This window comes from Stegodyphus dumicola, chromosome 6, assembly GCF_044657685.1.
Source record: "Stegodyphus dumicola isolate Sdum_Otavi_A_Nest chromosome 6, ASM4465768v1".
In the NCBI taxonomy this organism is placed as follows: domain Eukaryota; kingdom Metazoa; phylum Arthropoda; class Arachnida; order Araneae; family Eresidae; genus Stegodyphus; species Stegodyphus dumicola.
Genome location: NC_140773.1, coordinates 12022905 through 12050158, shown reverse-complemented (window position 1 = coordinate 12050158; position 27254 = coordinate 12022905). Strand labels below are relative to the sequence as shown.

The following is a 27254-nucleotide window of genomic DNA, read 5'->3' as shown; positions in this document are numbered from 1 at the left end:
ATTTTGATGGCTCTAGGTACCGCTGTTTTATCACAATGCGAGAAACACCCATACTTTGATGCAGATTCTTTATTATTTAATTTCTTTAAATATAATACAGGGCTCTAATATTTGGTGGCAACAATTTGAAAAGTGATTCGTCGTTTATAGCTTTCAACGCAAAATGCCAAAACGAAATTAAAAGTCCTTCAGGGGAAATTGCCACTTTAGACTAAAAAAGAGGAGAGATGTTCAATATTTTCAGTAAGCAAATTTCGTAGCTCTATAGAATAAAATGTATTGCCACTTGAGGATAATATCTGTTTTAAATCTCGTATGTAAACCATCCACTAAAATAAATGCACAGCTATTTTTTACTTCCTTGTACGAAGTAAAAAGGAAGTATTCTAATGCCGAAAAGTTTCGGGCAGCATATTTCAACGAAAATATCCATTTTGACCGCTATCGAATGCAATTTAACGATGTTTTTGCGTGACATCTGTACGTAAGGACAGAATAAAATACTCTTTCCCTTCAAAAAAATTATAAAACTGCTTTAAAATTAATTCCGAAGAGAATTTTTCGTGGCGTCTGTACGAACGTATGTACGTACGTGCGTGCGTACGTACGTATCTCGCATAACTCAAAAACGAGTAGCCTCAGAACGTTGAAATTTTGTATATAGGACTGCTATAACATGTAGATGTGCACCTCGTATTTTGGTTGCAATCGGCCGCACCAAACGTATATAAATATATTTACATATATATCCACTCTTTTACTCGGTTCAGTGATCTCAGTTTCTTTACTCTTATATGTTTGTAAATTGTACATTTTTGCTTTAAAAATGATTGTATTATGTTGTTTTTATCTTCCGGTTAAGGTTTTTATGCCTTTAGTAAATCTGTATGCAATAATTTTAGAATTATCAACAGTTTTAAAGTTGTCTAAGTGCCGCTAAGCCTTTTTTTTATGGCGGCCATTGATGTTTATATTTGAAACAGGAGACTAGTGGATTTGTTGCCAATCTAGAGAAACTTAGCTTCCCAACAACAAAGATAACGCATTCATTTATTATTGAGAATTAAATCATGCTTAATCCTTTCTGGAATGTTTTCGAGGAAATAAGTGTTTAAGATTTACTTCGTAATTTTTAATATAGATACTTTGAGTTTTTATGTATTTTTGCCTTCTCGCGAAGTGAGAACTGAATTAATTAAATGAGAAATACTCAATCATCTGTGAAAAACTGTTTCTTTTTTGTTTTGTTTGCTTAATTTCTTTTATACATCATTCTAGCTTTATTATAGTACGAATAGAACATGTGGCAACGATTAGATAATTCTATTCTTAAAATGATATAAATTTTGTGCATTATCAGTTATAATATGAACGAAATATATAAGTTAACTGTTATATAATTATTGGATTATATAACAGTTAACTTAGTTTATATAACAGTTAACTTAGTTTCCGTTATATAATTATTATATAAGTTAACTGTTATATAATTATTAATACTGTTAAGTGAATCTAGCGCCAGAGTGTCGCTATGGTAAACAAATACTAGAGTGAATTTTAAAGAATGCATTTATTCTATTGTGGTTTATGCGCTGTCGGCGGAGTAGATTTAATTCAATCCAATAAGTTTAAATGAAATGCAAGAAAAAATGCGTATAACTTAATATTCCGTACAAGGAAGTCATATGGTGTACACATCCGATTTTTTTCTTTATTAAGTAAATTCGTGAATCTCCGAGGTATTAATTTACGATGAAATAACATCATAGCAATAGTTTACTATTTGGTTTTGTAATTTTGAACATTTTTTTTTTAATATCATGTTTTATATGCTCTTTATCTCTAGCTTATCTTGAACTAATTTTTAAAAAAGATTTTAGCAAATGGCTTAGCTTAAAATTATTTCACACTTTAAAACTGAAATCTGCATATTAAACGAATTCTTTCAGATATTATTTGTTCTTAAACGTTTTAATTTTGCAATAAAATTTTATGTTTTGAAAGTGTGTCAGTGTTTAAAAACCTTGATTTTTGTACTTTTTTATTTTATAACCTTTACACTACACTGATTTGATGTGTAAGACTGTAATCTAAAGTTTCACACTGTAGTTCTCCCTTGTGAGCAGATACATTTTATCTACAAAAGTCATTCACAATGTGTTGAATAATTTTATTTCTCTTTAAAATTCTAAAGTTACAGATCGATGAGAAAATGAAGATGCGATAAAAACATTTACAGAAGTTTATTTTTTCCATACTCATATGTAATCAATAATAAATATACAAATTCAGCTTCCAATAAATATGATAAAGATTTCAACTGTACATCAGAGCGGAGAGTGAGAATGAATGAAATAATTGATATGTTTATACAATATATGAATAAAACAAGATTCTTTTTACTTTTAACATAATGCATCCAGTGCTGCAGCCCGTTTCGCAGCAGTTACTTCAATTTTTAATTGACAAAAATTACGATTTCAGTTCAAATGGCATATGCTGAAAGAAACATAAATAGTTTCAACAGGTCAAGAACCTGTTTCACTTTAATTTAATAGAATAATTCATCTTTTAGATATTAAACAAGCCCTTGCTTGCTTTCTATAATAATGCTTGAAAATGTAAAAATTATCCTTCTGATAATCCATTTTGGTAAATCACATGTATAAATCTGTATTAATTTTGTACAATTTCTTTAATTAAAATACAAATATCATTTGAAGTATTTGCATGTAAAATGAAATATATTTCTTCCAAAGCTCTAATCATTTCTAACAATAAAATTTCTTTAACCCTTTGCGGCACAGTGTGTCCGGTTTGGACACACCTAAAAATTTCCTTCTGTACGCACTGAAAAATTGAATGAAAAAGGATTTATAGGTTACTCTGAACCTTCTTTATTTATAGTAGATGGCAGCTCAAGACAAACCAGTCCATATATTTTAGCCATGTTTAGTTTTTTAAGACCCTCATTTTTCAAAGAAATCTTCCAGGTTTTTTTTAGGATATAAAATTTATTGTTGGAAAAGAAATTTCTATGTTATTTTTTTTTTTTTTTGGCTGTATGCTAATCCCCTTATTCTATATTAGTTTTAAATTTTTACCTTGAAATCTTGCCTAAAATCAAACGGTGTGCCCAGAGGAGACATGAAAAATGAGCAATGCCCTTGAACCTCGACCTCTCGAATGCGCGCCAAGTGTGCTACCATTACACCACGAAGGCATGCAGAAAGGAGATAGAAAATACCTTCCAACAGCAAATTTACGATGAAATTTGTCTTTTTTTATTAACCAATGCGCATTTTATCAGATTTTTAAGTTCTGTTTTTTTTTTAACTCAATAGATAATAAAAGTGAAATTATGTAAATTACATGCATAAGAATTATTATTTTTTATTAAAATTCCAACAACTTAAATATTTTAAGATCGTTCCAGAGCTTACTTCACTTTCTTATTTGGCTTCAACATATGCCATTTGATAAGTTTTTAAAACAAATTCAGTTTAATAAAAAATTTATTTACAAATCAGAAAATGAAAAAACTTTTATTTTTAAGAACATAAACTACTAAAGGGAAATTGTTCTTACATTTCACTCTCCTATATCAATAAACGAAAAGATCTCATATACACAAGAGAAGGCAAACATCTGTGTAGCCATGATTTGAAACAAACATTAAAAACATCATAATATAAAATAAATCTATATCTATATCGCACTATATGCGACACATTTTGTACAATTGAACAATACATTTATTTTCTTTGGATTTTCAACGTGTATTGAACAGCATTTAGAAAGACATGTCTTCAGAATCTTTTCCTTCGAACTAGTTTTGAATGAGCGCTTTAAATTAATATATTAATATCGGAGAAATTTTACCAGTACATCTAATATAGTTTTTTCACAAATGATGCATTGACAGTTATTTTTTAAAATAATATAAAATACAATAAACATAAAAATAATTCTTAAAAAATTTGCACAATGTTAGCTATGAGAACAATCATATCACACGCAGTTTCATCTGATTAGCAAACAATCATAAAATAATAATTATGAAGTTTTTCTTAATTTTTGCTGCACTTCTGATATACTATTTAACGTGACTAGGATGTAAGAATATTCACTAGTATTCAAAATAAACGCATCAAAACAATCAATGATTTTATTATATATCCGTACCACAAATTAACAAAGAAATAACATCTTGAAGAGTGAATAAGTTCGTTTGATGGAATGCAACATTGATTATGGCTTACAAATGAAAAAAGTCTGGTATCTATTTTTCCTCTGAAAAGTAACAGCAACAAGACATTATTGGAAATGTTATTACAATTACTTTAAGCACCAAGTCGTTTTGAACTCTTTCATTACGCGAAAAGATTTAAATAGTTTTTATATATTTTCCTTCAAGAACACATCATTCGTAAAGAACGGCGCTAAAAAAAGTCCGAAGCAGCATAGATGTAACATCCATAAGTCACATGTCGATACTCAAAACACGCAGCACGTCGAATACAGCTGACTAGCTTCAACCACATAATTCCTTTTATTCGCGATATGAAGTGCTCGAATAAAATTATTTTACTCAAGTGAGTTAAATGTTCGTCAGTTTTTTTGCATTCAGTCTTTGTTACATTTTGATTCACGTTATTTTATGTAAAAATTCTCAATCAATCAGAGCAGGAAACTCGTCCTTATTGCTTCTGTTTTCAGCAGAATTATTTTGTTGGTCACACTGATGAGAATTTTAACACATTGCAGAAGTAGAACCATTTTTGGAAATGTTTACTATATAGTCACTACTTACAGAGTCTTTATCAAGTGTCAATCCACTTTCACGTCCTCTGGAGTATGTGGAAGGGAACTGTTCTGGCGTTGTAACTCATCGTCACTATGATATTCCTTTGACTCATCTAGATCTTCATCTTCTACATTAATATGACGCTTGTGGCCATTTTCTTGAACGCCATTGCTCAAGTCAAGCTTCCGATTGAGCTGAAGCATGACTTCGTAGGCCAGAGCCTTTTGGTGTAGATTGAGGGCGACATCTCCATTCTTCAGATGGTTGTTGATAGTCGGTTGATTCCTTGTCGAATCTGGGCTTTTATTACTTCGTTCCGTACTAGGTGAAGAACTGTTGAAGTTAGACTGGTCATCGCTGCAGTGCCTCTTGCTTGAAGGTTCATCATCGGGATCAGATACGTTTATGCCGCCATCAGTTTCCTCATCCAAGTTGTCACTTTGTCCGCTGACTGGACTACTGTTCTGACGAGGTGACAAAGATGACGACATCATCAACACTTCCCGATCTCGTTTCCTGTCGTCCAACGAAGTCATGAGTGACATTGGATTGACAGCATTATGAGCTCCACTATTAGTTACTTTTCCCATGAAATTTCTAATTTCATCAAAGTATGCTTCATCTTTATCGTCAGCTTCATTACCCTTCGGAGAATCGTCAAGAATAGTTGGACCGTCAGCTTCGTGTTTTTTCAAATGTCTGTCAAGGTTTGTTTGTTGTCCGAAGCAACGATCACAAAGAGGGCATTTGAAAGGCTTCTCTTTATTGTGAATATTACGTACATGCCTCTGGAGATTGGACGAGATACTAAATGATCGTTCACAATATTTGCACTTGTAAGGTTGTTCACCAGTGTGTGTGCGCAGATGTCTGGTGAGGTTAGCTGACCTGGGAAAAATCTTTCCACAGAACTTACACGAGTACCTTTCTTTGGCTTTACTTAAATGAGGTGACATTATTTCGTGCATAGGTTTACTAACTTTCTCCATATGTGCTCGCATGAAATCGAAAGAGGGGTTAGCAGATAGAAGGGGTCCTAAAAAAGGATAGCGGGGAGGAAATGGTGGCATCAGACGCTCTGGGCTTGGGAATAAATTGAATGCTGGTTTTTCATGTTGCAATCTATACATAGATTCTAGGAACATAGGATGTATAGGCCTGGGGTAAGCCATAGGCATTTTACTAGGAGACGGAGGTAAAGGAGGACTTTCCCTTTTCTGGAGTTCTAACTGAGGCATAGATTCTTGAACAGGTGCCAGAACGGGAGGATTATCATATTCTTTATGTCTTTCTTTCTCTTCATAAAAGAATGGTTTCTTTTTTTCAAAGTCTTCATCGGAAATGAGAGATGACTTTTTATGAGACATTCTTAAATCTAAAGGCTGATCATCAGTCTTTGGCCCATCACGCATTTTTGGATGGTAATCATTTGCTTCTTCGCAATGAATTCTGTTTTTACTATTTTGCGATAAATCAAACGGCATATCGTGATCTGTTTTAATCATTCCATTTGTAGGCATTGGCCTTAAAGGACCGTTTGATCCTACGGGAGACCTAATGAGAGATGGATCGGGACATACAGATCCCTGCTTAGGGGACCCTTGTCGGTGATTAACGAACATTGCTGCTGAATTTGTATTGTTTTCGGACGTGACTACAGGCGTCGTAGATGCCTGTCGTACTTGTGGAGAGGCTCTGGAAGATTTAACTGTATCTGCTTCCGATTCACCGTCACTAAAAGAGGAAATATCTTCACCAGCAGTGTCTTCTGACGACAGTTCTTCAGAAGCTTCTGATTCTGATATTTCAGAATTGCGCTTTTCTGTTTGTTTAACAGGTGAGTTTAGTTCCTGCTTCAAGATTGGGGTAGACTGTTGGGATTGCTGAGAGGCATTATTATTCAATAAATGTCTCTGAAAGTCCTGAGCTGCTTGAGTTGCAGCTGCTATGTTCACACCGTGGCCTGATAACAAACCAGTATCCGGGATCAAAGGCGGCGGTGCCGGTAATCCGGGGCCGGATATGAATGGGTACCCAAATAACGAAGGAGGATATAAAGGAAAACCTGTTCGCGGATAGAATAAGAGTTGGTTGCTAGGAGGTGCTAAGCTCATAGGCACTGCCTTGCTGGAGTCGTATCCAGCAGAACCGGGATTCGTTGTTTGTGGTGGTTGTTGTTGATTTGGAATAACAGAAGAAGAAGAATTACTTGTAGGAGTGCCTTCACAAAATCGTTTATGTTTAGATAATGATGTTACGGCACTAAAAGCTTGACCACACTTATGACACTTGATTTGCATGCGACAAGTTGCATGCATACGCTTGTGGCGACAGAGGTTCGAGAACTGTGTGTAAGCTTTGAAACAAACCTCACATCGGAAAGGTTTGACACTGCTGTGAATGTGCGTATGTTGCTTTAAGCCACTTGATGTTGCAAATGTCTTCCCACACTCTGGGCAGGCGTGAGAACGAGCTCCGATATGTTGAGACCTTATGTGGCGTTGAAGGTTGCTGGGATCAGTGAAAACCTTTTTGCAGTTCTCACATACGTATCGCCGGCTCTCGTCGTGAGCGATTTGGTGGCGTATGAGGTTGGACTTCCAATTAAAAACTTTCGGGCACTGCCGACACTTGTATTCTTTCTCCCCTTGATTGCTGTCTTCAGAGAAATGACACGTCCCAATGTGCTCGTTTAGTCTAAAAAAAAAAATAAAAAGGAAATTTTGAGAATTACCTAATTTTAGTTATAAAACTTTACATAACAACTAAATACTACATAAACAAACCCAATGTACTTAATATATTTATATTTGCAGCATTTAAAGAGCTTCCTGGAAAGATAATGTATAAAATAGCTTAAAAATTACAAACTGCGCTTACAAATAAATTTTAAGAACCACACAGACACATACACACAACAACTTAAGATAACTTAAGTGCATGAAAAAATGCAGTCAAAAGTCGTTAATCCGGACTCGTCGGGACTTCGGCGATTCCGGATTATCGATTTTTTCCGGATTATAGATCATCAGTTTAAATCTCGTAAGATGGCATGCAGAAATTCTAAAATTAAAAATATGAAACCGTAATTTATGAAATAAAGAACAATTATGATCTAAAGGGTATCAAAATTTACAAAAAAAAAAGCTTAATATTTATTTGTTTACTTTATTAAACATTTCTTTCACTGTAAGTTGTTTAAGTTGCTTTGTTTTATGTGATAATACTTTCTCTTTAATTCTATAAACAGACATAATTTCTTGTTCAGTTACAAAGTTTCGCTGTTCAAGTCCCGTTAATTACTGTGCCGAGAATACCGACTAACTTGTCAATCGAAATTGTTTCGTTTTCACTAACTTCTCTGTCACATTCTTCATGTCTTTATCCATTTTTTGCAGTAATTCCACTTTTTGTTTGATGGACATAGAAACATACTTTCGTTTTGTACGATCCTTTGGGAGCTCCAGAATCGGAAATTCTAGTTGGCATAATCGAAAGTTCAAGTTTACTTTTATAGAATTGCTCTTACAGTCTGCAAAAAATAATAAGCCGGATCCAATTCGAAAATTAAGCAACAATGCAATCATCAACATTAACTGAAATAGATAATTAGATAATTTTAGCTTATACCGTCCGTTATACATAAAACGCGCACGCGAAAACGTATTCTGCGCTTGCACACACGCATATGCGCAGTCGTAAACGCCTATGCGCATGTGTCAACGCGGCGCATGCGCAGAAAGTTTTTAGCCTTGAGGTCCGGATTATAGATCATTCCGGGTTATGGGTGTCCGAATTAACGACTTTTGACTGTAAAAGTTAAAAATTGACAATAATCTAAATATTTCTCATACATTAATTCATGTAAATGCTATTACTAAATAATGAAAAACTATTTTCATTTTTTTTTTATAATCAAAGGCAGAAATAGTATTCATATTTTCTAGATAGAAGAAATGTTTATTAAAAGACAACCCGTGCTAATTAATAATACCACTTAATTTTAAACATGCTAGTTTTTAAAACTGTTTTCTACTATATGTGAAACATCTTTATCACATTAAAAAAACTGTTTTTGACTGTTCTGTTTTGATTTATCAATAAATACGCCCTGGTTTCTCAAGAAATAACTTTACTTTGTTGGAAAAACAATTTCGTGCAAAAATAAATCTAACATATGCATGATATAAATGTAAATGTATTTACATTAAAAACCTACTATTCGAAAATAATTCATCACACAATTTGCTACCGTGTATTTCAAATTATTCTACATTTGTGCGCGGGGGAAGGGGAGATTCAAACCGAAAGCTAAATTCAAAAGCAATAAATCAAGCACATTCAAGAACTTAAAAACAATAAGTAAAATTAAATCCACTTCTGATTAATTGAATTCGTCTGACATTAAGAAAATTGATAACAGAGTAATTACATTTTATACTAGCTCGTTCATCAAATAACAAACATAGAGCTATCATATAATTCCCCTCCTCCCTATTGTTGAGTGAAAAGATCGGGGCGTACTATTCGTATCAAATATTTATTTTAAATTCAGATTATTTCGAATACCCAATTCTTTTGATATGTTAAACTCCGGAACGCGAATTGACACATCTCATAACCCACTTAAAAAATGGTTTTCCCTTCCTACCACTTCAATACAAATAGACCTGATCTTAATTCTTTGAAAGACACATTATTAAACGCGACAATTATATATCTTCAAGAAGTCTGAAGAAGAAGGAGGAGTGCTGCTTAACGGTGTGTTTTAACTTTTAATGCACGCATTATTCAACTCCACGAATGCATACAACATCTCCATAACAAAGACCAAACCGGCCCCGGTGCTGAAGTGGTTGAAGAGAACTTGTATATTTGCATGGGTAGGTGTTCTATGGGAAAGTGGCCCAGCATCCTCAACTGGGTGTCACCCGATGTCCACCGCGTCGCACGATTTTGTTTACATTACGTGACCCGTTTTCACTTCAACAGAGGTGTGTGGGCGGTTATACCGCTTAGTCTTCAATTATCTCTGAACTTTCACCTTTTTTAGTGAATTTTGCAGTTATATTTGGCTTTTGTGAGCAGTTTTCTGAGGAGCGGCCGTTAGATTTTCTGGTACTTCATGCACTGGTGTTGCAGAATATACACTTTTGGGGTAATCATTAGGCGTGTAGCAAGTCGTGGTACTTTTAATCGCAGTTGTTATTTTATATTACTATCACTCCACGTGAAAGTTGTCATTGCACTTCGATTGCCTTTGTGCAAGTCATGAATAAAATTATCCTATTTCGAGTGTTTTAGTTACAAAAGATTATCATCTGATAAAACCTTTAAAGAGAGGAAAGAATACAGGAAATAATATCTATATGTTACGGTGAAACACCGAAATCTGGAGAATGTCCACTTTCACCGGTGAATGTCAACATTCACCTAGTCGCTTGGTGTATGTCCGAAATATTTTCCAACTACTCTTATTTCTGACTTACACCGGCGAATGTCGACATTCACCATGTACTAATGGTGAATGTTGAACGTATAAGAATATTATGTTTTGTTCTCCGTAATTCAGTCGCAGAAAAACGCACTTGAGACTTAAAATAAGAACTTAATAACATTAAACTTAAAACACACAGTAGATTCAAAATGAGAAAGGAAAATAATCGAAGTTAAAATGTTACGCAATTATGTGATTCAAATCTTATTTATTGCAACAACGTAAACTATTATGACACTTTGAATTGCACAAGAGGCCCTTGTTTTTACAACTGCATTTATTTGTGTAACACTTCCTTTAGCAATGACAGCGAGTACATATACTCCTCTCTTTTCGACCTACACCAGAGCATATCTGTGATTGTCGACATACACCGGTGAGCTTCCGAATGTATAAGAATGTAATGAAATATTCGATCTTTCACCGACGTATTTGATGAATGCTGACATTCTCCGGTGAAAGTCGACATTCTCCAATTTCGGTCTCTCACGGTAACATATACATTCCACTATATTTACTTCTGATGTAGGCGAAGGAACACAAGTAGGGGATCATTTTCTTACAGCTGGCTATAGGACAAAATTATAATGTAGAAATTGTGACGCATGTGCACTCTGCACACACACAGTTCTATAATGTAGAAATTGTGACGCATGTGCACTCTGCACACACACACACACACATACACAGTTCTATAATGTAGAAATTGTGACGCATGTGCACTCTGCACACACACACACACAGTTCTATGTCTCCTGTTCTACTGGGCCGATCGAAGAATTTAATTTGCGTTCTCAAAAGCATGAATTAGGATATATATTTGATTTATATATAGCATTGTTCTAACACGAGTATTTTGACGTAAAGTCGGGCTTCTTCTGAAATGACACACCGATTTATTTTTTCCATATTTGGATTTTACGACTCAAATTATACCTAAATATTAAATTCTGTAAAATCTGATGAGAAATTTAAAAATTTATCTTGGCCAAATTTTTTCAGTTTGCGCCAAGAATGGCGACATATGTTTGGCGAAATTCTTAATTTATGGTAACCTAGTTTCCTTTCCCCTTTCACTGCGCGTGTCAGGAAAAAAACGGCATCGTTCATTTGAAATATTTTTAACAAAGTTCATTAACCGTATTTTGCGTTATTACCGCTTATAACAAATATGCCAAATTTCAAAACGCAGCAATATATATAAATTCACGTGTATCTTCGGAAATTTTGAATAAAAAAACTAGATTTGCAGGTATGCCTAGAAATACATCTACTTAAGGTTACTGTAAAAATTTTATAGGTTGCAATTTAAAATTTTTTCGAAAAATTTATAAAAATTACTAAAATATAGAAATTTAAAAACGAAATCGGAAAATATCTGGGAATTTTATTTGGATTGAACCTAAATTTCGAAATGTAAAAGAAGGAATCAAATAAATTTAATAAATATATTCCAAATTCAATCGACATTGAGAAGCTAAAGTTTTGAGGGCTAATTTTTTTTCAAAACTACTCGAGTGATTTTAAAATACTCGGCATTCTGACGCAATTTGGGTCGCAGAATTGAAACATGGGTAAAAATTAGTACGTCATTTCAGAAAAAGTCCGATTTTGTGCCAGAAAAACTTATGTTTGAACAATGCTATATATAAATCTAATATATGTCTTAAATCGCCCTTTCGAGGTTGAAAAATGAAAGTTAAAAAAATTTCATCAATTGGCTCAGTCGAACGGGAGATATAGAAGTGTCTCATTTTTTTATCGTGCAGAGTGCACATTCAGTGTTGCAGGACCAAGACTTTTCCTGAAAGGCACAATAAAGTTGCTACTGGATGATAAATCCAAGTAAATGTTATATTTAAAGATATTGTTACGAAATGTACAGGCGCGTTAAGATGGCTTCCTTGCAAAGCAGTTTTAGGGTTGCCATAAAATGGCAAAAGAAGGCAGAGTTACCCGATTTGGCGATAAATCGCTCATTTGGGAACAAAATTGGCGGTATGCCATGGACGGATGGAGAACCTTCTGGAACGAATTCTTACCGGTTTAGCCCAGAATGCTCTCGAACACCAGCCAAAAGCTATATAAACCCTGCCGTATCGAGTGTGGGAGTTAGTCAGTATCGAATGTGTGCCTCGTCGAGAGGGCGAGTCAGTGTGCTTCGCATAGAGTGCGAGATAGTTAGTATCAAGTTGGTATCTCGTCTAGCGAGTCAACCCTGCGGAGTCGATCGAGTTGACAGCCGGGCAGCGAGTGCCGAGTGGGTCGTCGAGTTCAACCGAAGGAGTCTCTTAGTGTATCGCGGCTAGTGTATTGTTGAGAGAGCGTGCTGAGCTCCGAGAACGACTGAAACCGAAGAGTCGGGAGCCGTGCTCTGTGTGTCGTCGAGTGTATCGCGAGTTGTAGCGTGGAGAGTCTCGAGAGTACGTGGAGTTCCGAGAACGACCGAGGAGAGTCGGGAGCTGTACTCTGGCGCTTTGCAGTGAAGCTGTTTCCACCATGATAGCCTGATAACGTGAAGGCTGTGTCGCTGATCGTGTCAGCGTGTTTATAGTAGATCTTCGACGACTGCAAAAAGTGACTTTCGAGCTGTCCTGATTAATATCGGCCAATAAAGTGTGTTTCGATACTTCATCAAGTAGTATTGTCACTATTCACTCCAAATCCTCGAACGTGAAGAAAGAAAATAACGTAACAACTGGTGTCAGGAAAAAAAAAAAGCAACAATATTGTATTAAGTAATGCTCTTTATTTTGAACTCCAACAGAATGTAATGAAGTAATGATAAGGAATTTCGAGAGAACTTTAAAAAAAGTGCTGCTATGTTTTACTGATAAGATACCTAATTTGCTGGAATATCCCTTTCAGAATAATGATATTTTAGCTGGCTTTCTTTATACATCAAGCATCCTTTAATACGCTTTGAAAGTTCTCTAGAAAGACGAAATGCTTGATTTATTTGTTATATAAGCATATCTGAAAAACAACCTGACCTCGTATCAATCGGTATGTCGCCGCTTCAATCTGACCTGATGCAGACGATGGATAAACACGTCCGTCACCTCGAATGGGCGTGGATGACCCCGAGGCAGCCACAGATGGCACTTCATGTCACAATGTTGAACGGGTTTATGACCCATTTAGTAGAACTTAATCCACCGTGGGCGATTATGGCAGATCAAACTGTAGGAGATCATAAGTTATTCAGTCTTTTGCCGTCCAATGGTCTCGAACGCGGTTTAGCGAAAGTGAGCACAGATAATTGATGATCGAATGTGGCAGTTATGACCCATGCCTACCCGAGGTAAACTGATAGGAAGTCAGAGAGTCAGCTTTTTCCAACAGACAAAAATAAAAGTAATAAATAACATGAATAATGATCCTACAATGCAGTGTATTATTTCAAAGGCAAATAAATTAGCATAACAGAAATGCTGCAGATTTCATAATCCTTTTCTTCCTTATATCTTACATATCCTTTTGGAAACCATAATTTTTTATGACATGAATCGGATGCTACTATGCTATAATTTGAATGGCAGTGCTCATTAAAAAGCGAATATATATATATATATATATCATTTATTTCCTAAACAGTATTGATTAATTGATTATATTATCTCCTAAGTTTAATTAAAGTAGAATTATTTTAAAAGTGTGAATCCATACTGGTAAGTTATATTTTGAAAGATGTTTTGAAGTAATTTGAAAGCAAAATGTTAATAATGTTTTAACGGGGACTGGAGTTAAATCATCATGAAGAATAAAATTTCAATTGTAAAAGGAAAAATTAAAACATGTAATCATTGTCATTGATCGGAAATTAGTTGACTTTTCAAGGGGAACAAACCAACTCCCGTTCAATGAACAATAATTGATAAAAATACCTAAATACGAAAGTGTTTCGTCTTTACTCGAGTCATAAGTTAAAGCCAAACCGGCAATTCTAGTCAGACTAAAAATTTCCGCGAATAGAAGGAATTATGAACCAATGCTGATACTCAAAGAACTTATTCTTATGAAGCATTTTAGTCAATTTAATTTCGAATAAAAATCAACTACTGTAGAGAAATCCTAATTAACTCGAGTAACCGTCCCCGACACTTTCATGTTTATGCATTTGAGTACTATATTTGCGCGCTGAAAGCAGCAACAAGTGGTAGTAATAAATTAAAATAAATAATAAAGTCTATTCCATATTCAACTGGGAATAAACATATGCGAAGGAGAGAAAAAACAGAAGCACACTGGCAAGTTGCAAGAAAGGCAATAGGAGCAAAACATGTTACGACGAAAAAATGGATTTACCATTTACCACTATACTTCATCTGATTTTTTTTAAGCAAACAAACATTAATGATACAAAATGTTTCTCCTGCTCTCATATTCAACTGAATATGAATCTAAGATACATGACATTCAGAAACAATTTTGCGGCCAAGATCACTGAATACCGGCAGTTCAGTTTAGTTTGGGTCAAAACTAAGCGAACGGGCCGGCTGTATGATTGATTCTCTTGGTTTTTCCTGGTTTCGTGGTGTAACGTGAATACGAGCCAGTTTTCCTCAAGAAAGCCCTCCACTAAAGCATCCCTCCTTTTAGGCAGACAGTACTCGTGGCTTTGCTATATTCAAATAACCTAACCGGAAACCTTTTATCATTAGTTTAAAGTAAACTAAAAGTAATTTCTAGCAAGCGCATTACTTTTGGCATTTTGCAAAACCAGGTTTGCTAACACAAAGAGAAGCGTATATTGTTGAACTGACCTACATCGTGAGAAATATTATTTTATTAGATCCTTTTCCATTGCTTGTAATCTTGTCACATTTTCTTCTCACTTTTTAGTCAAAACTTTCTAAAACGGTTTTGTATACGCAAACCACATGACATCAAACTCAGAGCTCTGCCATTTGAGCAAAAATAACTCTCCCTGAACCAGGTGATAACAGTATTTCGTTATAGTTTATTCTTTTAAACATTTTCATTACAGTTTATTCTTTTAAACATGTTCATTACAGTTTTTTCTTTTAAACATTTTCATTACAGTTTATTCTTTTAAACATTTTCGTTACAGTTTATTCTTTTAAACATTTTCGTTACAGTTTATTCTTTTAAACATTTTCATTACAGTTTATTCTTTTAAACATGTTCATTACAGTTTTTTCTTTTAAACATTTTCATTACAGTTTATTCTTTTAAACATTTTCATTACAGTTTATTCTTTTAAACATTTTCATTACAGTTTATTCTTTTAAACGTTTTCATTACAGTTTATTCTTTTAAACATTTTCATTACAGTTTATTTTTTTAAACATTTTCATTACTGTTTATTCTTTTAAACATTTTCATTACAGTTTTTTCTTTTAAACATTTTTATAACAGTTTATTCTTTTAAACGTTTTTATTACAGTTTATTCTTTTAAACATTTTCATTACATTCATTCTTTTAAACATTTTTGTTACAGTTTATTCTTTTAAACATTTTCATTACTGTTTATTACTTTAAACATTTTCATTACTGTTTGTTCTTTTAAACATTTTCGTTACAGTTTATTCTTTTAAACATTTTCATAACAGTTTATTCTTTTAAACATTTTCATAACAGTTTATTCTTTTAAACATTTTCATAACAGTTTATTCTTTTAAACATTTTCATTACAGTTTTGTTCATTTAAAGCCAGTTTCGACTGCAAGAAAATTCGGCTATAAGAAGGAAGTTTTAATTTTCCTCTTTCTTAAACTGAAAAATCATTTGCATTTATTGAAAGGAAAAATCCTTCTGTCACAATATTAAGAACTATTCTGTCACAATTATACAAATACATTATTATATTTATTTTTTACAATTTTATGTTTTTATAGCAGTCATATACAAAATTTCAACGTTCTCAGGCTACTCGTTTTTTGAGTTATGCGAGATACATACATATATACATTACGTACATATATATTGTTCAAATGGATTCGAGAGCGGTCAAAATGGATATTTTTATTGAAATATGATACCCGAACCAGTATTTCCTTTACTTCGTAAAAGGAAGTAAAAAGAGAAAGAGAGAAGTGAGTTAGAGAAGGAAATAGTTTTTTTTAACTTGAATCAAATAGTATAAAAATAATTTTTAGCTATTCATAACGAAGAATTTAACATTTATAAATGTTATATAAAATAAAAAAATATTTTATTTCTATTTTTTTAATGTTGCGTTATAAAAACAATTTTTACACATTTTCACAAGTACACATGTAAAAAGGCTATTTCTGATGATAAGACTAAGACAAGAACTTTATTTATTTACGTATTTACTTTCTTTAACCTCGTTTAAAAGTGAAAAATTTTTAGAAACGGTATAGTTTAATAGAACTCAAATCTACATTCGTTTATTCCTCAAAAGATTTTATGACAGTTTAAGAAATCTTCGATTCTCAATTTTTCTTTGTTAATTAATTTGAATTTTAATCCCGATTATTATTTTTTGATGATAAAAAATCAGCAGTTAACGATACTACATATACTACATCAGAGACCAGAAATGCCTAATAAATAGTAAACTGTGTTATACAACATCTTTCTTTCCACCTAAAAATTAAACAGATTGAGCGTGACGTTATGGTGTATTCGAACAAAAATATACAAAAGATAATAATGAAATATTTTGATCTAAAACTAATGTGGAATTTAATAATATTCAAACATATATATCTCCGTCAGACAAGAGAGAATAAGTTCCTAATGCGAAACTTCACCTCTATTATTTCCTTAACTGTCCCACAGATGGCGCTAGCAGCTTATTTGAGAAACTTCAAAAAAGTGGAGGGAAAAAGGAAAGTAGCAAAGACGAGCGTGGAGAAGCGCGTGAGTCGCACTTCAATTCGGGTCATCACGACTGGAATGGCTCGATCACGACTCATCGCACGCTCCAGTGGACTCATCTTAGTCATCAACTCGAGTGACGTTTCGTTTTCGAAACTGTCTTGCGGGGCCAGCGCCCCGGAACGAAGGATTTTGTAAAGCGAAAGTTTTAATTTGATCCGTGGTTGCGTCAGGAGATTCTCAGCAAGTGGGTAGACAAGATGGAACAGTTCGCAACGGACCTTGAATTCGAGAAACGTCGTCATTACCTGTTCTTTTGCTTCTTGAAGAACACGACTTCGTGTGTTAGACTTATATCATTTACTAAATGAAACATTTAACAATGTAGAAATTTTAACAAATATTCTCTGAATGCTTTTTGTAATAATGCAAACGCATGTAATAATGCAACATAACTTGCAAGTTAAGAGTACATTTTTTTTTAGAGTGATAAATGACAAATTATTAAAATTCCCACTGCATAAAAGGGTTTAAAATGGAAAGAAGCGATATGAAATTAAAGTGAATTTACCAAATGTCTGGGATTGGACCGAATAGTCTTAGATGGTTAATTGGGTCTGGTCTATGTCTTAGTTAGAACTGTTCTGGATTTTTAAATGAGTAGTTATAAAATCTGAAAATGAAAATAATAATAACCTTTAGGAAAAGCACGGAACTTTAGTGTCGTTTTTATTAAAATTCAGGTATTTTAACATAAAATCAGCTTATATTTTAAATCTTAGAAATTTGTTGCTGCTGTTGTCTCTATGATGAAGCCTATTCAAATATTGCCATGAGCAAAGATGACAGCCCTGGCAATCTGCAAAACGTTCTCATCGTAGAGTTTCAGTCTTCTAAACGAGACCCCTTTTTTTAACAATTCAGCAAGGCCGCCCAATCGGTACAGTGGTTAGCGTTATCCCTGAGAAGGCATGGGTGTTTGCAAATGTATAGTGTTGGTGCGGCATGACTGCACTCTAAATATGCGGCAAGCCGAAAGTCCATTCGTGTGGTTTGATGGAATAGGAGAGGGGTGGGAGATCCTCAGACCCATCCCTCCCCAGAGATCTCTCCATCGAAACTGTGGGCGGAACTGAGCCAAATCGCATTGTGACCTGCTCAAAGCAGTTCCCAACAACAGCCGTTTCTTGCACTTCTTGCCACGAGGATGTTACCGTCAGACAAGAGACAACAGAGCATACAGTGGATAGCCAAAAATATGGAAACACCTTGTGAAATGCATGTTTGAAAAGAAAGATTGATTTTAATGAAATATGTAGGTGGTGCTGGCGTTTTTGACTACTGACGCCACCTATACAACTTCGTCAATGTGCTAAACAGTTCAGTTGTTGTCGGAGTACTGTTATGTGAGGTTGTCATTGCATTATGTCAGAGTTAACAGACTTCGAACGTGGGCAAATTGTTGGAACACGTACGGTAGGTGCTTCCGTAAGCAAGGTAGCCGAGGTGTTTAGTGTTTCAAGAGGTACTGTATCGAAGATTTATTCCGCATATTTGAAAAGCGGAAAAACATCATCTGCTAAATCACAGCGCGGACAAAAGTGTGTACTGAGTGATCGTGACAGACGATCATTAAGGGCAATTGTGACGAAAAATAAGAAGACCACAGCTGCAAAAGTTACTGCTGAAATGAATGTTGTGTTACCGAACCCTGTGAGTACCAAAACAATTAGAAGGAAGCTTCATAAACAGGGAATTGCTGGCCGTGCTGCAATCGAGAAGCCACTCATCAGCCATGCTAATGCCCGTAACAGGAAAAGGTGGTGTTTAAGTCACAAAGCCTGGACTATAGAGCAGTGGAAGCGAGTAATATGGTCTGACGAGTCTTTCACATTGTTTCCCACTTCTGGCCGAGTTTACTTCTGGAGAACGCCATCTCGAGCCTATAATACAGACTGCTTGTTGCCAAGAGTGAAACATGGCAGGGGTTCTGTTATGGTTTGGGCAGCCATATCGTGGTTCTCTGCTAGCCCCATGATAACTGTGTCAGGGCACGTGACTGCCAAGACTTATGTGAGCATTTTGGCCGATCAAGTTCCTCCCATGGTACAAACTTTGTTCCCCGATGGTGATAGTGTCTTCCAAGACGACAAAGCCCCTGTTCACACAGCTCACATTGTCCAGGACTGGTTTTCTGAGCCCGAGGATGAGTTGTCCCATCTTCCCCTGGCCACCACAGTCACCAGACCTGAATATTATCGAACCTTTGTGGTCTACATTGGAACGGAAAGTGCGTTCTCGTTATCCACCGCCAACATCGTTATCTGAACTTGCCACCGTTTTGCAGGAAGAATGGTATAATATTCCCTTGGCAAACAAACATACAGGAACTGTATTTATCCATTCCGAGAAGACTGCAAGCTGTTTTGGATGCCTACACCATATTAAGCAAAGAAACATGTTTTTTTAAAGGTGTTTCCATATTTTTGTCCAACCCCTGTAAGTAGCAACAACAACAACAATTCAGCAAGGATGACCGGACAGTCAAAAATGTGTGCAGTTGTCAATTCTGTGTCCGGGCACTTATTACAGTTTCTATGGGTTTCCCTACCCTATCTGTCAATTTCCAATCATCTGCTATGGCCACTTCTAAGCCTGACTATGGTTTTAGTTATAAGTAGATCTCTTGACGTTATGGAGTTGGTGCTTTATTGGAATTAAATGTTCTTATAATCTGTATTTACCTATGGCATTTGGGTCCGAGATTGCGACTTTTAATTTATCATTGTCATTATCTTAGAAGATAACTGTATTAATATATCTGCATTATGCGTTAACAGTAGATCTGTTAAAGAATAGTACAGTCTACTTTTTATACTTTGAGTGCTTTTGTTGATTAAGTCATTAGCTTTTATTTCTTCGTATCAATTTTTCATTTGTAATATCAAATTGTAAACCAGGTTGTTGCTGCTTCCTTAACACAAATTAATTAAATATAGTAAGGCTTAAGGCTTTCTTAACACTTAAAATAGTGCCCTGGATCGTTTTTCGAAAATATGGTAATTGCAATTAAAAGTTCACAAAATGGTGCAATTAAAAAAAACTAAAAATTGGTACAGAAATAAATAGACAGAATAATGACATTCTATACCTCCAAAAGAAGTGTTAATATCAGTTATTCCGCACATTTTAACTACACAGCCCATATTTATTGCTTTTATTTAATCTTTTTTACCCTTTCAATGAGTTTGGAGAAGAGAAATTCTAGTCCGTTTTGCATTATATTTTGTTTCTCACCACTTCATTTTATTACATTTAACTTATTTAATTACTTGTTTAATTACTTATTTAATTACTTTATTTGGAATAAACTAATTACTTGTAATTAGTTTATTCCAAATTACTTGATTTTGTTGCATTATTTTCAGTTTTTGTCCATAAATCTAGCCTTTTAATGAAAATTTTGTAACTAACCTTGAGCCCACTCGAAGCTTGATATTTTAACTTCAGTTTTTGAGAGCTTGTGCTAAGTTTTATTTAACAAGTTTCCAAAGCAGTATTTTCCAGTTCTGTCTGGTACATAAAGTGGCAATTTTTTGCCTCAAATTTCACGGAAAAGCTAAAATAGCATATTATAAAATTATAGTAATTGTGTAAGTAAGGCATGAACAAAGCTTAGCTCGTTCTGCTCAGCTGCAAACTAAAATAAAAATTCTTGACATGCAAAATAGTAGTTGAGCTTGGATGGCACGTACCAGTGTCTCTTAAGCTCCTAAATTTGTAACATACAGCCAGCTCTTAAAAGCTCACTTTAAATTTGCAAACGTAAAGCATGAAGGTCGCATTCCCTTTATTGCTGAGATTACCGTGATATTGTAACTAATATATTTAGACATGCTGCAGAAATACTAGCTCCTTTCAGAACCACCACAAACTCCTTTCAGAACAATTTTCCAACACTAAAGGACTCATCTAATTTAATTGCAACATTTTATGATTTGATGGTTGGTTGGTTGATTTTTGAGGTTGCTGTATCACATTATACATACCAAACTGGCCAAAAAATACTTCGTATGCGATGTATTGTGTATCGTAAACCCTGTGTCACATATAAAATTCATGTAATTTTGTACGAGATTTCTTTTTCCTCTTTAAAAAAAATACTCTAGTTTTATATAAAATAATTTATCGCTTAAGTTTTGCACTTAAAGGTAATATATTTATTTAGTTAAAATTTTTCGAGAAATTCATCAGATATCACCAAGTTTACATATATGAGGACGTCTTATAAGCAAGCTGTTTTACTAGTTAAAATCCTTGAAAAACGCAAGACATGCTTTATATAGAACCATCTTATATAAAGGCCAATATGGTCATTTTACATTTTCACGAAAGCAGTAGGCACTGAAATATATTATATCCTTGGTACCCAAGGATTAATTGTTGTATTAAGTTATATCCTTGGGCAGTTATATCCGTATGCATTGAAAGACCAGCTGACAGCCAGTATACTAATGCATTGCAAATTCACGTTTGCACTCGCATATAGTGTAAAGCACATTTAATTTTATGGTGTGAAAAAACAAATACTCGCAGAATTAAGTTTTAGAAAGTAAGTAAATAAATTTAAAAAAAGTCTTCAAATGATACGTTGAGCGCAAATCTTGCATCGTGAACTCATCATCATAGATTCAGCGGCATTTATCTGCTTTGAGTGACTCACTCCGCTATGACGGCAGCATGGCTTTCCACTCTTCAATGAACGACAAGTCACGTTCCTCACATCGACTTTTTAATCGTTTTTAATCCTGGAAAGATGTAGCAATTTTCCTCCTTCCCTACTAAAGTTTAATTAATCATTAGTCATTCCCAGAATGGATGCGATGCTTCGTAGGCCAACGCTATTTCTGCTAATCATACTAATCTTCCCGTTTTGTTTTTCCTTAATATTTAGATATGGGTTAATCGCTGGAAGTTTAAGATGTGGTTGACTCTGAACAAATAAAAAGCTTTTAAATAGTCATCTCTGTTTTATATCTAATAGGGGGACCGGAAAGTAATGTCGCTTTCTTACATTAAATTCAAACGAATACATTTTTAACAAGTTTTTAATTTTCAGTCAATAATATAATCATCCTCGTCATCAACAACCTTTTGCCATCTAATGTGCAGATTTTCAATCCCGGACCGATAAAAATCAATTGGTTTTTTAGTAAGATATCTCGAGAGGACATTTTGGACATCATCCAAATTTTCAAATTTTTTGCCACTAAGAAAATGTTGTAGGGATCCGAATAAATGGAAATCCAATGCTGCGATATCGGGCGAGTATGGTGGGTGAGTATGGTAGTACCTCCCACCCCAATTCATTAATTTTTTCCAGTGTTCGTCTTGCGTTGTCGTGTTGCAGAATGACGCCTTTTCTGTTGACAATTGATATTTTTCGATTAAAGATTCGTTCACTCCATCCAATTGTTCACAGAATAAAGGTCTGCATTAACAGTTTGTCCAGGTTTCAGCAATTCAAAATGAACAATTCCGCAAATACTCCATCAAACACACAGAAGCGCCAAAGGCGCTTAAACCCTTTGTAATCCCTATTAAAACTGCCTTTTGAGTTTTGGATTATCATATAGGACTTATTTTTTTGTCTCCACTCATCAAACGATCAAAAAACGGTTCTGTCGGGTGCCGTTGAAGCAATACGTTGCATGGGATGGATAGGTTGGCTTTGTTATTTTCGGGTATGGGGACTTAAACACCAGCTTTGTCTATTTTTCCATTCTGCTTTAAATGTTCTTGGATGGTCGACCAAGGTTGGTTAAGAGTGTTTGACATGGATTTGCTTCCACTTCTGCCCTTAGCATGTTGTTGTCGACATGCGCAGAAACGACATTACTTTCCGGGCCTCCTATTATTAATAATCTAAATCAAACAGAATATTACAAAGAAGTGTAAATATTAAAACTGCAATAAATAAAACAGTACAAAACTGATCACGTTAATGGCTTTTGCAGATAATATGCACGCGTTGCTTAAAATCACACGCAAATAAAAAGATGATGTCATAAATGTCTGCCATTAAAAGTGCCCGCACATTTACTCATAGCGAGACTGTTCGACAAGAGAGGGGGGAAAAATCCTGTTCATAAAAGTACCAGCAATTTTACGACGATGAAATTTTAAATTGAAAAAAAAAAAAAAGAAATACTCTTAAAGATAACGACACATTGACTTCGGCGCACCACTAAATGAGATTTTCTCCATCTTTATTAATTACAAAATCTTACTTGATTATCAATGTTCTGGCATATAACTGCAGGCATTTTTATGATAACTGTTTTGCTTTCTAATTTTTATGTCTAATATAATTCGTAAACATTTAATTTTTTCATGGATAAACTTTTCCTTTTCACTATAAATGCAGTTGCAATTCTGGTCCTGTTTTGCGCATTATGACGACAGAAGTACTAAGTAAATAATAATTACCCTCGTGCTTTCTGATATGAATGCGATTTGCTTTTTTTAGCGCCATGTCTATATATCTCATATTTATGACAAATTTAATTAATTAACACGTATTAATATACATTAATTAATACATATTACACACTGACTGATAAATTAATATATAGTATTATCTTGTATTAATGATGTTGAAAGATTATTATTTGAAATTAACCAGTTATTTATAATTAAAGCCTTTACTATACTTCTGCTTTCCGTTTTCTCGCCAGAATGCAAATTAGTATGATAGTATTTAAACTGAGGTTTCTCGATTGTAAAACAGAGCATGTTTCTGCCTTTCGCGGACGCATTACGTTAGTTCCTGCCATCTCTGATCAATTCGTAATTATTCGGTTTGTTGTTATCGCTGCTGACCTTTGAATTTGCTACGCCCGTAGAGTTATTGAGCCAGCTCATGTCAATTTAACTGTGTATTCTTTTACTACCAGCCTACGTTTTAAATCCAAATTTGCTGCTCCTTGAGCTGCACAACCGCGAGTTGTGGTTGATTTCTTAAGCAGAACAGCATGCATTGGTGTTATAATTTTGTTTAATAAAAAATGTTATTAAAACCTTTCATTGGCTTGTAGTTACTTTAGTCTTACTTACGTCTAATGGGGGTTATAGTTTTTTTTTTTTTTTTTTTTTTTTCAAACGGGGGCACTTCCCTTTTTATAGCGTCGGCCACTCCTAAGGACTGAAGCGTGGCCATTTAATTGTGAAGGCACCTAATAGGCGGCCATCGTTACCCCCTATGAGAGATAGACAATTTTACATCCATGCCGTCCCCGGGGTTCGAACCTGGGCCCTTCCTAATCGCAGTCGGTACTGTGTTGCCAGAACTAATTATAATTATCTCATTATGTTTATTTGTTTATTAATTATGTTTATCTCCTACTTTTGTTGCACCAAATCAGATGTTCAATTTATCTTGTGAATCTCAAATTGTATTCCTACTATTTTGTAATCTACTTATGCCCTACACCATTATTTTTAATAAATACTGGATGCGGGGCGTACTGTGGAATTGCACGATGTACCATAATAGGCAAACTTTAGACCTTTTGAAAAGCTTCAGTCTATGCAAATTCTTATAAAACTTTCATTTACCCCCCCTTTTTTTTTTTCTTTTTTTTAGAGTTAGTATGGGAAGGCATTACCAGTTGACCTATGGTACATCGCTGGTGTCCCCCATACTTTTACCTTTACCTAATCGCAGTCAGCACCCCTTACCACTATACCGTCTGGGCGGTAAGAGGTTAATAGTTGCTAATCAAGTAAAAAAACTACAGCTTTCTAGAAACTTTTACTGCTTATAAGAAAACCTACGAATTTGTTCATAAAGTAAGCACTAAAACTAAACTAAACTCAGTGGCGTAACAGCTCTAATGGGCCAAGGCCTGCAGTGCCCGAAAATCTGCTTTCTTGACCATGGGCGTCGGGTTGCGTAAGCATATGCCCTGAACAATTGGTCAGCTTGTCTCAGGACCACCAGTGTTTAGTCCCAAAGCAAACTTGGTACTCATTTTATCGACCTAAGTGATGGAAATCAAGGGATGAAAGGTTGAGTCGACCTTGCCCAGCCCAGGAATCGAATCCTTGGAGCTAATGCGCGATACGCACAGATCAGCTTATTGCAGCCCTTTTTCTTGCGAGATTCATTACGGGACATGACCCTTTCTTACTTTGGGGAAAGAGGTATAAACAGAAGAGATATCTGCATATGTGGCGACACAGGACTTCCAATCCACTATCTCACCAAGTGGACAAAGACTAAGGACTGGCACATAAAGTTGCCTACAATGGAGGTAGCCGCTTTCAAATGCTTCCTGGTTTAGCAACCCTCATTGCTTAAAAAACTGCATAGTGTCATTTCGAAACTAGAGGCTTGGGGGCAGGACTTTTGTCGTCCAGAGTAATAGCAGTATGTTTGCCTTGGAATCTACTGACATCTAGTACTAGTGATGCCCACACAGTCTTCTAGCCGTGGCCTGTATACATGAATGCTCTTTCTCACTTTAAAGCAATGTATTATTTCCATTAGTAACAAAGTAGATATTAACTCCTAAACAAGTCACAGTACATAATTAGTGTAGCCACTCTAAACAATGTGAAATAAAGTGTAAGTAAAGGATACGTGCAGGCTTCGGACAACACCCAAATAGTCTTAGAAAGCCGTTTAGGTGATTGATTTGTAGCAAAATCTATTAATCTTTACAAGTGACGATCTAAATGAAATATAACTAATTGTCCCCATGTGGATTTGATTGCCTCTTCCGAGTGGTTCTTGATCATCAGTTGAGTTTACAAGTTTCTTGCTGCAAAAGACCTAATAATCTTTATAATCTTGCCGATTTTTCTTGGTTTTTAGTAAAACTACTCAGCATAAATAAAACCAACAGTAAATATTTTATAATTTGCGTCGATTTGTAGGCACACGTAAAGATTTCATGCAACCGTAAATCGAGACAGCTCACGTCAACTTGGACTGCCATTTCATACATTGACTCACCTCCACGCTAGAAGACACCACCCAGGAAAGCTGCTTCTCTCCACGAAAGAAAAGTGAAGTGTTATTTTGATTAACAAAAAAGAGATCTAATCATCTTCCCGATCATCGAAAGCTAGGAGACAAGAGCTTAAACATTGGTTATTTTTCACCTCCCACGCAGTCTGAAGCATTCTGGCAGCACAGAAAAGCAGGTTACGACATACCCACCAGCGCGTTTTAATAAAAAGGCCACTGTCTTAAAAATGGGCGAGAGGGTGGGGATGGGATACGTATTCAAATCGGAAATAAAGATGTTGATTTGGGATTCAAGCGGGGCGTAGCGTGAGAGTTGGTATCGCGAATCAAAAGATAAACGATGCGAGTGGTTTAAACCAACGTGTTGTGAATCTGTAAATTAGTGCAATTCGTGTTATTACTTTCACCACAATAACCCATTTAAACCAAAAATTTATAATTTATCGTTGTGATAACAAAAGATTCAGGAGTTGATCTTTTTGTAACGTAATTCTTTCTGAAGTCATTCACCGATTAAGAGAAAGAAAAAAAAAAGGAGAAAAAATTTTGCAGTAGCTGGGCTGTAATTTGGATGAAAAAGTTATGATACAAAAATTAAAGCCTTATAAACTCGGCGCAGGAAGTCTTGAAAAAATTGCCAATAGCTTAAAAGGCTGCGACTGATAGTTTTAAAATGGTTTGACACAAGACGCAAGTATTTTCCTAAGACTTATAAAAGATTGCAGAAGTGCAAATAAGTACTAAAATCAAGAAAAAAAATTGATTTTTTTTGGGGGGGGATTGTGCACTTCGTGTGTTGAAGAGAGCTTCGTAAACAGCATTAGAAATCTTGTGAAAATATTATAAAAAATGATCATGTATTAAATTTTTTATGAACTGAGAATCGTTTCATCATAATCATTTCAATGCATAATAAAAGTGAAGAAAATCGTTTTTCTTAAATTTGTTAAGCATGTACAGACAGACATTAGGTATTTTGGAAGCAGGACAGATGAAAAATGAGCAACGCCCTCATAGGGAATCGAACCACGGACCTCTGGAATATGCGCCCAGCATGCTCGTCACTACACTACGAAGGCATGCTAAGAAGGCGGGAGAAATACCT

At 34.9% G+C, this 27254-nt stretch overlaps 1 protein-coding gene across 2 annotated transcripts in view; it reads right to left on the bottom strand.

The window, feature by feature from the left end:
• Positions 1 to 2153: 2153 nt before the first annotated feature.
• Positions 2154 to 27254, bottom strand: part of LOC118186352 (histone-lysine N-methyltransferase MECOM-like) — a 523759-nt gene continuing 498658 nt past the window's right edge. Inside the window, exon 6 of one of the 2 annotated variants that reach the window (XM_085818114.1) lies at positions 2154 to 7504. In XM_085818114.1, coding sequence (XP_085674240.1) covers positions 4831 to 7504 — 2674 coding nt within the window. In that variant the 3' untranslated portion in view covers positions 2154 to 4830. The remainder of the gene's footprint in view (positions 7505 to 27254) is intronic. The other variant, XR_004758206.2, reaches the window with a different exon arrangement.